This window comes from Apodemus sylvaticus, chromosome 17, assembly GCF_947179515.1.
Source record: "Apodemus sylvaticus chromosome 17, mApoSyl1.1, whole genome shotgun sequence".
Lineage (NCBI taxonomy): Eukaryota > Metazoa > Chordata > Mammalia > Rodentia > Muridae > Apodemus > Apodemus sylvaticus.
In genome coordinates, this window is record NC_067488.1 from 6,949,069 (window position 1) to 6,962,679 (window position 13,611).

A 13,611-nucleotide genomic window follows, 5' to 3' on the forward strand; every position below is an offset into this window, starting at 1 on the left:
CTCCCCAGGGGGTCGGGCTCGCGGGCAGCGTTTCCCGCTCCACCGCGCAGCGCGGCGGCCGGACACTCGTGCCCCGGCCCGCGCGCCGCCTCCCTCCAGTCACCCCACCCTCAGCCGTCCCCGCCACCTTACTCCACCGCCCTCCCCCGCCGCTCCGCGCACTCCGCGTCGGGGCCTCCAGCTCCTCGCTCCCGCGAACCGCTCACTTGCCAGCCCTTCGCCCCCGGGAAGAAGAAACATTTCCCCGAGCGCACTCCTCAGCCCTCCCCCGTCCGTCCTCCCCTCCCCCTGCTTCTTTCCTGGGGGAGGGGGGCTGTCGCCTCGGATTGAAGGCCATTGATTTGTATGTATTTGTCCCAGTCCCGGAGGCTGCCCCAGCCGCCCGCGCCCGAGCCGCCGCTGCCAGTGGAGTTGCCTCCCCGCTTCCCTAGGGTGGTTCGGCTCCACCAAACATGTCGGCTCCGCTCGGGCCCCGGGGCCGCCCGGCTGCCACCCCGGCGGCCTCTCAGCCTCCTCCGCAGCCCGAGATGCCGGACCTCAGCCACCTCACGGAAGAGGAGAGGAAAATCATCCTGGCTGTCATGGATCGTCAGAAGAAAGAAGAGGAGAAGGAGCAGTCCGTGCTCAAGTAAGGACCGGGCTCCATCTTCCCGCCTCCCTCCCTGCCCTCCGCCCCCCTCGGCCGCTTCCCCGCGACCGCCTGCGCGCCCGGGATCGCCGCCTTTCCTCCCCGCCGGTGGCGCCGGGGCCACGAGGGCTGCGGCCCGCGGCCGCCGGGGTCGCTTTCTAGTTGTCAGCCGCGGGGGTGTGTGTCGCGGAGGGAGGGCGCCGAGGCCGGCTGAGGTGACGGCGGCGAGCTCGGGGAGGCGGCAGTTTCCCCGGCGCCCTCCGGCTTTCCCCGCGGGCCACTTCGGCTCCCGGGTTGAGGCTGAACCCTGACTCCTCGCGTCCCAGTTCCTTTCCCACCGCCCCCGCGCGGAGGCAGTGACAGGGGCAAGGAATCCAATATGGCCGTGCACAGGTGCTCCCGGGCCGGACCTGGGTGAAGGCGCCCAGGCCCGGGGTGCGGGTGCCACCGGGGTCGCTCGTTCCGCGCCTGCGAGGGCCGGCTCCGTCCCCAGCCCCTGGAGGAGCTGCGCTGCGCACGGTCGCGGCGGGCAGGAAGGCTGCGGGGCGGGCGAGGGGGCCTAAGCGCGGTCTGGTCTCGGGTGGGTGTGCGGCTGCCGCCATCTTCCAGCCCCTCCCCCTCGGCGGGTGCTAACACCCTGCACTCTGCCGTTCTTCCTGTTTGCAACTCGTAAATCTGTAGGATCCCGAAGAGACTTCCAGTTCCTACCATCGTGGCAGTTTCCTACCAAGGCAGGGTTGCTCCCTGCCTTGTGAAGTTCTACTATGTTTGCTCACAGTCCAGCCAACGGGATTTTGGCGAGGGTGGGAGGCGTGAAAGTAGCACCCAGCATCGGTTTAGAGGCGGTGTAACTTCAGCACCAGGGAACTGTCCAGAATGAGTTTGCCTTTACTTTGGGATTCCTTGTCCGTGTAGCACTGTAGCTGAGATTATTTCTACAGGTTTGCTTTTTAAATGTTTCATGATATCTCAGTTACTTTTGGAAAGTCATTGTCTACATCTGTAACCCTTTAATGTTTATCGAGTCGTTTTTTTCACGTTTACTTGAAATGAGTTACTCACTACAAAAATTAACCTGTATGTGTCTAAAGAGGGGGCAGTCACTTTTCCATAATCTCTATAGAAACACACGACTAAAAGCGTTGACTTCCTCCTTGAAAAGAAATGACATAGTGACCTTCACCACTTATTTTGAAAACAGGTTGTTGAATTTAGTATTTTTTTTTTTTTTTACAAATGAAAACACACCTTGTTTAGATGTACATTTTTTCACATTTTAGTGAAATAGATTTTACATAACCTATGGTAAAAAACTTATATCAATTTGATATATATCTTTAAAAGATACAATTTGTCACAAAATAATAAAGGAACAAGAGAGCAAATGTATTCCTGACATATTAACTGAAATTAAGAATTGCTTCAATACTAATTTTTAGGTTTGACTATTTACTAGGGAATTTGGCTTGTTCATGATCATAGGATAGGAACAAAAAGTTAAGAAATTTTAATCAGCTTAAACTATGAAATAATATAGTTTTTAAGAAAGCTTTTTTGAGCATACTCTAACTTAGCTCAACTTTAATCTATATACCAATATGTGCTAAAATTTTGTTCATTACAGTTTCTATTCAGATACATAAATTTATGCTTCTTAATATAGTTGCTAAAAATCAGTGTTGCCAAAATGATGCTCAAATAAAATATGACTTTATTTCTTTATTTCTTTGACCCACATATTTAAACTAAAATGGGTTTTTATTTATAGTAAATTAAGTCATAGTGTTTATTGGCTAGTTAATTTTGTGTAGTTTTTATTCACAGTTTCAATATATGGACATTTAAATGAATGTTTGAGTGCTAAACCACATTTGCTCAGAAGAGTGTATTTTACTGAATAGATGTTTTAAAAAGGTTTTCCTGGTCAAGTATACGTCTCTAGTATGTGTACATCTCTAAGTAAACCTCCATATTTTGCAAATATATATGTTTATACATTTGTTTCACATAATTTAGGCAGACACAGTCTCTAAACATAGCCTTATAATATGTGAAATCACAGCAATGAGAAATGTAGACTCAGATTTAAGTATTTATTCACATAGTTTCAAATGTTCTTTAAAATGCTTTTGAAATGAGAGTGGACAAGGAAGTTAAGAATCAACTTTATATCAGTATCACAGAACCAGAGGCAAATCAGTTCGAAAAAAATGTGGCTATTTATTAAAGAATATATTCCCAGTCTTGGGTGTTAAATAACAAATGTGCTGTGTAGAATAAATAATACTTATTTATTTGTGACTTCTCTTTGTCTTGAAGATTTAGGCCCATCATAGCAACTCCCAACTAAACTGTCTATCATTTTACTGAATGCTAGCATCTTTCCCTAGAGAAGGTCATAGGCACAGAGAAGTAAACTAAAATTCAAGTTTGTATCTGCTACTCTTTAACTATTGTAATAAAAATAAGTTTGATGTGTGAAGAAATTGAAGACTGGGTAAAAATGTTTTTTGTGATCTGTGAGTTTCAGTATTCATACTACATGTTATTCCAAGTCAGATGTGTACACCCAAGGGCATCATAGGATGATGCTGGAATACAAGAAGAACATATTAAACCTATAGTTGTATCTTTGTTTGAAAAAGAAAAAACTAAGCCCCATTGATACTTAGTATGGTTAGCTAATACTAACATGCATGTAGTTTATGAATAAATGCACACATCAAAAGTTCACTCCTGAGATGTTTTCAGTAAGAAAGGTGAGCCAGCATCAGCACAGGTTGAGACCACCACACTGAATTCTCTTAAGAGACTGAGTAATTAGAAATGATTTGTAGTACTTCATTATCAGTGATCTCTTTAAGGCCCAGCTGTGCATATGTATGAGGAAGTCTTCTATCGAACAATACTATTTTAGGTGTGAATGAGGTATTTTTTCCAAAGCATTTTATATCCCACTTAACCCCCTTGTTAATTACTAAAAGACAACAAAAGAAAACAAAAGGGCTCTTCCTTGAATTCCTGCTGCAGTTTCAGTCCTGAGTCTTGAGGAGTCACAGTTATCTTGCTCCATGGCATCCTTAACACATAATAGTACCTGGGAAGTACTGCTGAGCTGAATCAGCATGCTAATGAGGGAGTTCACTCGCGCTGTGGATATAAGAGGGGTCATCGGTTTGAAAGAAAAACTTTTTAGGGAATGTTGTATTTCCATTGTCTTTTGGTTTTGGTCTGACTAAAAATCCAGTAGAAAGGGATTCAGGAACTGTGTACTGTGGTTGACTATGTATGCAGCAGCAGCAGCAGCAGCAGCAGCAGCAGCAGCAGCAGCAGCAGCAGCAGCAGCAGCAGCAGAGTCTTTATACAAAATGTTTTGAGCACTTCTTCCTTCCCTTTCTCCTTACTTGTTTGTTTTTTTTAAATCTTTTCCCCTCTTTTCCTCCCTTTCTTTCATTCGATAGTGTCTTTCTGTGTAGCCCAGGTTGACCTTAAATTATCCTTCTGCCTCTCCTTTCCAATCCCAAGTGCTAGGGTTACCAGCCATTGCTCTATCACACCTAACTATTTATGTTTTTCAGGGGATGTGTGTTGACTTTGTTCTCGGCTTGGGTTTCCTATTAATGTCGATAGGACAGTGTGCTCCTGAAATAGAATAAAGCACATATATGAGAGACTAAGTGAACAAGTGCATAGTGTTTACACGTGTGAGTGCTTATCAGTGCTTTATCGTACTTAGTTGAATTCATCTGTGTTTGAGACAGGGTGTTGCTTTGTAGCTCTGGCTTGCTTGGATTTTGCTCTATAGACCAGGCTGGCCCAAAACTCCCGGTCTGCCTGTCCCTGCCACCCACGTACTAGGATTAAAGGTATGTGCTGCTCTTTCTGGCTAAAATTTTATTTTATGTTATTTTATGTTATTTTATTTTATTACTTTATTTTAGGACAGGGTCTTTCTACATAGCCCAGGTTGTCCTGGAACTCACTATGTAGACCAGGCTGGCCTCAGACTCACACAGATCTGACCGACTTTGCCTCCCATCTGGAATCATAGATGTGTGTGCCACCATACCCAGCTTAAATTTTTTAATAAATTTTTTATAAGTGGTTTCTAAAGATAATTTACAATTTTTATTTAATAGATAATATATACTTTTGTTACAAAATATCTTATCAATTTACCTATGTGGAATTATTGTTACTAGAATATTTATTCTATGCACAATATAATTGAGGCACAAAAATGTATATACTCATGTAACTAGGTGTATTTATATACTAGTGCGCATGCATATATGAATGTTTGTGTGCAATCAAAAAAGTGCAAGTATGTCCTGAACTTTGGGAAACAAATTCCACATTGGGTTAAATGCCAGTATCTGTCCTATTTGCTGAATGTTTTGAAATTTCTTTAACTAATGGCATACTTTTAGGTACTTTGATTATTTTTGTTTTCCACTGGAGACAGTACTTTGATACACTGTTTTTAAGGTGGAGACTGTATCTCTGGGCTAAATTTTTAGAAATAAATTTTTCTTTTAAAGAGTCAGTAAACTTCAATAAATACTACAGTAAATACCTCAATAAATACTATACCATATTTTTGTATAGGAAGTTTTTTTGCATACTAAGGAGACTTTTTTACTTCCTTGCCAAATCAGTGTGTAGTAAGCTTGGTCATAATATCAGAAATAAATATGCCATTGTAGAATTAACTTGAAATTTTCCTATTATCAATGATAGTGAGAGCGCTTTCCGTTTGTTTAGGATCATTATATTTTCTTTACTGTTGGTAATTTTTATAATATTTATGTCTGCCTGCCTGCCCATTTGTCTACGTGTGTCTCTCTCTACCATAGCACACCAGATAAATGAATCATAAAGATGTTTAAATAAAGATGACCATTTCATCATGTAAATATCCATTGCCCTTGCCAAAGATGCAAACCTTCAATTTTTAAGGATTCAAATGCATTTTAACAGTTGCCTGGCACTTTATAAGACAGTATCTAGTGAAATTTTAATATATATTCTGTATATTAAAATAGAAGAACAATTAATAATATTTTCCACTTGACAGTACATTTTAATAAAGGGACAGTGACAGTGTGTGAACAAAGAGATACTGGAGGCTTATGTGATGGACCAACTTTGTTGTTACTTGAGTAATCATTATTGTTAGCTGATTTTAGACCACACGCTTTAAGGCTTAAAATGTTTTAATACCATTTCTAGGCGAATCATTCCTAGTTTCTAAAAATTGAGAGATTTGTTTTTTGTCTAGTATAAAGTTAAACTGTTTGGAGGAACTTTTAAATAAGTATAGGATTGTGGTAAGAGCACAGGATCGAAGAGAAAGAAGACGAGGATTTACAACCAGTTTACAATATTCATTTTTAAGAAGTCTGAGGACTGAGGGATCAGTGAAAAGAACGTGGATACCAAAGACTGCTGCCAGGTGGATGTTGGTGACTATTTTGTGGAGGCTACTTTGTGATTATCCTTTGTGATGAATTTCCATTATAGTATTGAACCAAGTATGCACTGATTTGTATTATTCCTGTTATAAAGAAGAGTCTTACTAGATTAAGCTAATTCTGAAGCCTGGTTATTAGAACTTAGAATATTCATCTTCAAATTGTCACTCATAAAGCTCAGTCTTTGTATAACTGCATCTTTCTTATCCTTCTGATCTTACCTTCAAATATGCATGTTTAGAGAGCCCTTCCCTGACCATGGCTTTTAACCAGGTTTCCTTTTAAATTCTTATTATAGTATTTTCTGTTTCTCTACTGTAGACTGTTTGATAGACATAATAACAGTAGTACCAGTAATATACTAGACTACGTAATAGTAATACTATTATGTACTACTAATATGTAATACTAGACTATGTCATAGTCTACTTTGCTAGACTTTAAACTTTCATAGAGGAAATATATTCATTTAGAGAATAATTAAAAAATTTCTTTATAATAGTAAACTTATTTCTGAAATAAAATGCAATTTAAAAATTTATGCCTAATTTACTTGGAAGTTGACATGTACAATGCAGCCTGTATACTTATTTATTTGCACAATTGCAATTGTTTTAAACCTTAGCTTGGCTATTTTCACTGGAAAATAGAAGATTGGGATTATATATTATTTTAAAATGTAACCAACCTTGGAATTAAGGAATATTTTGATTTCAAATTTTCTTTTTGATCATTAATAAGTGTATGTGTGGCAGAGCTGAATAATACGTGATAGGCGTGCTGTGTGCTAGGCAAATATTTTATAAATGAGAAAATAGTTGTATTCCCAGGCCTTTAAAAATATTAAAAAATTAATTTATTTTCTGTGCATGAATGCATGACTACTGGTAACATGTGCCACAGTACATACATAGAGGTCAGAGAACTACTTTTGAGAGTTATTTTCTGCCACCTTATGAGTTTGGGGGAACAGGTTTAGGTCATCAGATCTTCTTTGTATAAGTGATCTATTTGCTAGAAGTTTCTATTTGAGCTTGAAGCAAAAAGATCATGAGCATGTATCTTTGTTGGAACATCTTTTCGGTATATGCCTAGGAGTGGTATAGCTGGGTCCTCAGATAATACTATGTCCAATTTATAGAGGAACTGCCAGAATGATTTCCAGAGTGGTTGTACCAGCTTGCAATACTGCCAACAATGGAGGAGTGTTCCTCTTTCTCCACATCCTAGCCAGCATCTGCTGTCACCTGAGTTTTTGATCTTAGCCATTCTGACTGGTGTGAGGTGGAATTTCAGGGTTGTTTTGATTTGCATTTCCCTGATGACTAAGGATGTTGAGCATTTCTTTAGGTGCTTCTCAGCTATTTGATATTCCTCAGTTGTTAATTCTTTGTTTAGCTCTGCACGCCACTTTTTAATAGGGTTATTTGATTCTCTGGAGTGTAACAGAGGTGGATACTTGCAGCCAACCATTGGACTGAGCACGGGTCCCCAGTGGAGGAAATAGAGAAAGGACTGAAGGGGCTAAAGGAGTTTGCGACCCTATAGGAAGAACAATAATATCAACCAACCAGACACTCCCCCACAGAGCTCCCAGGGACTAGACCACTAACCAGAGTACACATGGAGGGACCCATTGCTCCAGCTGCATATGTAGCAGGGGATGGCTTTGTTGGGCATTAATGGGAGGAGAGGCACTTGGTCCTGTGAAGGCTCGATGTCTAGTATAGGGGAATTTTAGGGTGGGGAGGCAGGAGTGGGTGAGTGGGTGGGGGAACACTCTCATAGAAGCAGGGGAAGGGGGAATGACATGGGGGTTTCTGAGGGGGGCAGGAAAGGGGATAACATTTGAAATATAAATAAAGAAAATATCAAAAAAAAGAAAGATCCTAAGTTCAAGGCTAGTCTCAATATATAACCCAAGCTGACTCTAACTCATGATCTTTTTGCTCCATCCTCAGGGGTGCTGGGAGTGCTGGCATAACAGGTGTTTTCCACCATACTTGACTCACACAAAATGCCTTGAGTAGAAATAGTACATGCCTTTCACAGGCAGAGTCTAAGACTAACAATATCACATGAAGACAAAATAATATAAGATGCCATTAGAAAACACAGTAAAGGTGTTTCAGTACATAACAACCATAGCAAAACCCACTCAGAGTACTTTTGTAAGTAGTTTGTTGTTTCTGTGGTGTCGTTTCACAGTACCTGTTCTTTCCTCTTAAAATACCTTGAAGGAAGTTTCGCTCCTAGACTCTAGTTGCTCCTAGACTCTCTGGTGACTAATGAGATTTCTGAGTGTCTAGATACTTTTACTCACTACCAGCTAACCCTTAGGGAATTCACTGTGAGAAAAATGATGACCTACAACTGAACTATTGCATAGTAAGTGTTCAGATACTGCTGTGCACTGTGTCTCACGAAGATATGCAGAAGAAGAAGCTGAACCAGTCCAAGGCAGATGGATTCTCTGGTGTCCCAAAGGATGAGTAGATGTTACCCTGACAAGTGGAGATATTCTTAGCAAAACTTCCAGACTCTCAAGTCTCCCTAACCCAAAGGCCTCTGGAGTTGTAAAAGATGGGTGGCATATAGGGCACGGTTAAGAAGTGGCTCAGTAGAGCATGTACTTTAAATGGAGATGAGTTATTTGAGGACATTGGAGAGATGCCAAGGTCCAGATCTTAAAAGACCTTGTATGATATTCTTTGGATTTGAGCGCCATCATAAATTGTATCAAGAATGGATTTTAACCAGTGGTGCGATGTAAGGAGACTTTTGTTGGAGAACACTCTTACAGTTATGAGTGTAGAATTAGGGCACTAGTAGGCAGACTCTAATTCAGGTGATAAATAATGAAAACATAAAAGTACATAGTAGAGAGTCAAAATAAATTTTTGAAAAAGTTAGAAGCCAAATTTCTAGGATTTGGTAACTGTGTGTTTAGAGTCAGATAAGCCTCTTCAGGCACCTCACTTCCTTAACTATATAACCCTGCCTGTCTCACTGATAGCTAGCTCTCTAAACCAGTCTGAGGACTAGTGTTCTCCTGAGGGAGTAGTAGTGGAGTTACTTCCTTTATTGTTTTAGTTTTTCTAAAGTTTATCAAATGAATATAAGTTAGACAAGTAACTCTGTAACTTGTAATGTCTTGTGGAGTGGAAAATAGAGATGTAGTAGAAATGATCCAAAGTGAGAAAGAAGAAAAGAAAAGAGATAAGGGGGGAAAGCGGAGAGAGAGGTCAGCCCTGGCTCTGTGAATTCATTTGTAATCCAAAAGAACCCTGTGATGTATTGGCTTGTAAAACTTCTCTGCTGGAGAAACTTGTGCTATGTAATCTTTCTTTTCTTTCCCTTTTTGTTTTTCTTTTCCTTTCCTCCTCTCCTCTCCTCTCCTCTCTCCTCTCCTTTCTCTCCCCTCCTTTCCCCTCTCCTTTCTCTCCCCTCCTTTCCCCTCTCCTTCTCTCTCCCCTCCCCTCCCCCTTCTCTCTCCCTTCCCCTCCCCCTTCTCCCTCCCTTCCCCTCCCCTCCCCTTCCCTCTCCCTTCCCCTTCCCTCTCACCTCCTCCCCCTTTCCTCTTCCTTCCTCTCCCCCTTTCCTCTCCCCTGCCTTCCCCCTTCTCTCTCCCCTCCCCTCCCCCTTTCCTTTTCCTTCCTCTCCCCCTTTCCTCTCCCCTGCCCTCCCCCTTCCCTCTCCCCTCCCTTCCCCCTTCCCTCTCCCTTCTCCCTTCCTTCTCCCCTCCCCTTTCCTCTCCCTTGTCCCTTCCCTCTCCCCTCCCCTTCCCTCTCTTCTCCCCTCCCTTCCCTTCCTTTCCCCTCCTCTCCTTTCCTCTCTCCTTTCCTTTTCTTTTTCTTTGGGACAGGGTTTCTCTGTGTAGTCCTGGCTGTCCTGGAGCTTACTCTGTACACCAGGCTGGCTTTGAACTCAGAGATTCCTCTGCCTCTGCCTCCCTGGCACTGAGATAAAGGTTGTGTGGCTGCTATGTGATCTTTCAAAAACTCGTTTTTCTTTTATATCAAAAATTTCTTATAGTTTCAAGAATTTCTCACCCTTTGTCTCAATTCTTGGGCATTTTAAACTATGACACACACAGTCTTTGTTTTATATGTTAGTTTTAACTAGAATAAATTCCTGTATTTGTACATCACTTATGGCAGAAATTTGAAAATATGAATTCATTTTAGGAAAAAACAGAGGAAATTCACTATGGAAATGAAATGTTGAAGTTAATGAAGATTGTTTCTCTTCTTACTAGATTACTGAATTTCTGAGAATTACAGAATGTATGGTATGAAAGGAAGAAGAAGCTTATCAGATTTTATGGTTGTACATTTCAGAGATAGAATTAGAAGTTGTCAAAAGTGTGCTGGAGAGATGGCTCAACTGTTAGAAGCACTTGCTGTTCCTGCAGAGGACTCAGGTTTCCTTCTCAGCGCTTACACAGTAGCTCACACTCCTTGCCTGTTACTTTAGTTACAGGGGACATGACATCCTCTTCCGGTCTGTACCAGTTCTGGGTGCTTATGCTTAAATGAATACAAACAGACACTTATACACATACATTTTTAAAAAATTATTTTTTAAAAAGTGAGACAGTTTAGACCCAGGTATGATATGATAGTTCCCTTACTTTATCTCTAGAACTGTTACCTAAAAAATTGAAGTTACATAGTATAATAGACAAATTGACTAAAATTTATCAACTTTCATATAGGTTATATTTTATAATTGACATACATATAATTTTTTGTATGTATGTTATATAAATAGCAAAGGCATTATTTACAGTTTCTATGCAACATAGTGCTACCTAAAAGCATTTAAAAGGTACTTAGAGTTAATAACTTTTACATGGTTTATACAATATAAAAATTTAATATTTCTACGAAACACAATATGGTAGGTTTTAAACAAAGCTGGATACATACTCCCTTTAGGCATGGGAAGCCTTTATCATTTTTTTCCCTTCCAACTAAGCTTACATCTACCTGGAAGGGAACTAGCTTGGTAGTGTCATGCATTCTATAAGACTTCTGGGCTTGTAAGACTGGGAAGAACAATCCAGTTAGATGGCAGAATACTCAGAGAGGTGTTTGACAGGTGGAGATGATGCTCTTCTCCAGCTTGTTTTGTGGGCATATGAGAAGTCTATTATAATTTTTCTAATAGTTGGTTTCCCAGGAACATAGAGGAAAAGCCTGCCTGTTTTATCAAATTCAATTTCTGTTACCCAAAAGCTGTCTTTAGCCTGAAAGAGTTCATTAATGCCTTTTCTCTTAAAACTGAGAGATCTGGAGTTGGGGAGGTGTTCATGTTCATCAAAGATCTGTCTTTCTCTCAGAAGGTTACTCCTGTACAGCATGGCTCCTGGCTCTGGCCTCCCTTTGTGAGTTGCCTTGCCTCTGGACAGGTTCCTTGGCACTGAGTTGTGGTGGGCCTTCCCATTAGCTTTCAGTGAGTAAGAAATACGCTTTAGGTGTTATGTTGTTGCAGTTTGGGGGTTGTAATTATTATTTTGAGTAATATCACCTTTGTTTTGTTGTCATGTCTTTTGATTTTCCTATATTTGTCTAATATAAATTTTCTTAAAAAATTTTGTTTTGTTTTTTTGAGGCAAGGTTTCACTGTGTAACCCTGGCTGGCCTGGAATTAATTTTGAAGGCCAGTCTGGCTTTGAACTCATAGAGATCCAGCAGCCTCTGCAATCTCCCAAGTGCTGGGATTAAAGGCATGTAGCACCTTACACAACTACTTTTTGTTTTTAACTTTGAAAAGCTTTGCATTTCATAACTGTGCACTAGTTCTGCAGAAGCACTTCTACGTTACAAACATACACACTCATATGCATATATTTGTTTGCTTATTGATTGATTGATTAATTGATTGATTGATTGATTGAAGGGTCTCATGTGTCCTGGCTGGCCTCGAAGTTGCTGTATACCTGAGGGTAACCTTGAGCTTCTGATCCTCCTGCCTCTACTTCCTGAGGTCTTGCACCTGGTGTATACAGTATGGGGAATCAAACTCAGAGCTTTTTGCATGCTAGTCCGGAACTTTTAACAAATGAGCTTCATCTATGGTCTCATGATACCAAGTTTGTTTCTTCCTGTAGGCTGATAGCTTTTCACTGGGTGTCTGGTGTAAGCTGAGTCTTAACTCAGCCACAGAATTACTGAACAGAATTTATAAAGAAGGGCCTGTTCCACTTTCCTGGTAACAACTGAGGTATACTCTGCCTTTATTTGGCTTGGTATAATCATAATAATTTGGGTGGCTTATAACCAACAGAAATATATGAAAAATAATTACATTTCAGTTTATTTTTTGCAGATTTCTATACTGTAGAAGATTCAAAATCAAGGCATGATATGTTCATTGTTTGGCCCCAGTCTTACTTTCTGGCTGTGTGTGAGGCATTCTGATGTAATCTCACATGGCACTGATCTGCATGGCACCCATCTTGGTGAGGGTTCTTCCCATATACTCCAGCCAACAAAGGCTTCACCTTCTCTTGTTACTGTGAGATACGGACAGAGTAGAATGGCAGGAGAGAAAGAGGTCATATTATCTGTGGGTAGTGTTTCCAGTCCCACATGTTTTCAGGGAAGCACTGCCTGTCTTCAGTTCACAGGTGGTCTGTTCATACCCCCTACGCTTTGTTCTGGAGCTCTCTTTCCAGTCCCATTAGTACAGGCTTACCCCCACCCCTTGTTGGTTTCCTTAATCCCTGCCTCATCTCTGTGTAGCCTTAGCTGTTCTGGAACTCACGCTGTAGATCAGGCTTGCCTTAAACTCAGAGACCCATCTGTCTCTGTCTTCTGAATGTTGGGATTAAAGGCTTGAGACACCACTGCCTTTATAATCATTATATTTTTAATTCTATTACAAATTAAATAGAGAGCCTTACTCTTTAACCAGTGGCTTGTGCGTGTGAGCTCTGTTGCTATGATGAACTTTTTGATAAAGGGCTGGAGTCTCTCTTTCAAGGTACACAGCACTTTGTGTATATTTATGTTTCTGATATCTGGCAGTAGTTAGTATTCTTTGTGGGCCAAATTTTAATCTTTTTAATGAAATGATTAATTAATTTTTATGATCAGGGAAGTACCAGACACTCAGCTTAAACATTTTAAACTAGTCGGGCAGTGGTGGTGCATGCCTTTAGTTCTAGCACTTGAGAAGCAGAGGAGGTGGATTTCTGAGTTCAAGGCCAGCCTGGTTTATAGAGTGAGTTCCAGGACAGCCTGGGCAATGCAGAGAAATCCTGTCTTGACCCCCCAACCAAAAAAAATTTTTTTAAACTAAGACTTGATGGTGCCAGAAGAATATTCTTGTCTTTCTTACCTTTTGTCAGCCATAAATATAACTGATTATTAAATACTTTTTAGTCATATTTCTCAAACATCTTTCAAATCTGTCTTTTCATCATCTTTATTGTCATTGTCTTATACCTTTAATGTGATTTGCTTATTTTTGAATTAATATTCATGTCTAGTTTTATTTTTC

General features: G+C 40.8%; 1 protein-coding gene across 17 annotated transcripts in view; it reads left to right on the forward strand.

Moving 5' to 3' along the window:
* Positions 1–452: 452 nt before the first annotated feature.
* The window catches only part of Rims2 (regulating synaptic membrane exocytosis 2), a 540,571-nt gene continuing 527,412 nt past the window's right edge, over positions 453–13,611 (forward strand). For all 17 annotated transcript variants that reach the window (XM_052160864.1, XM_052160857.1, XM_052160861.1 and 14 more), the window contains exon 1: positions 453–628. In XM_052160864.1, coding sequence (XP_052016824.1) covers positions 453–628 — 176 coding nt within the window. The remainder of the gene's footprint in view (positions 629–13,611) is intronic.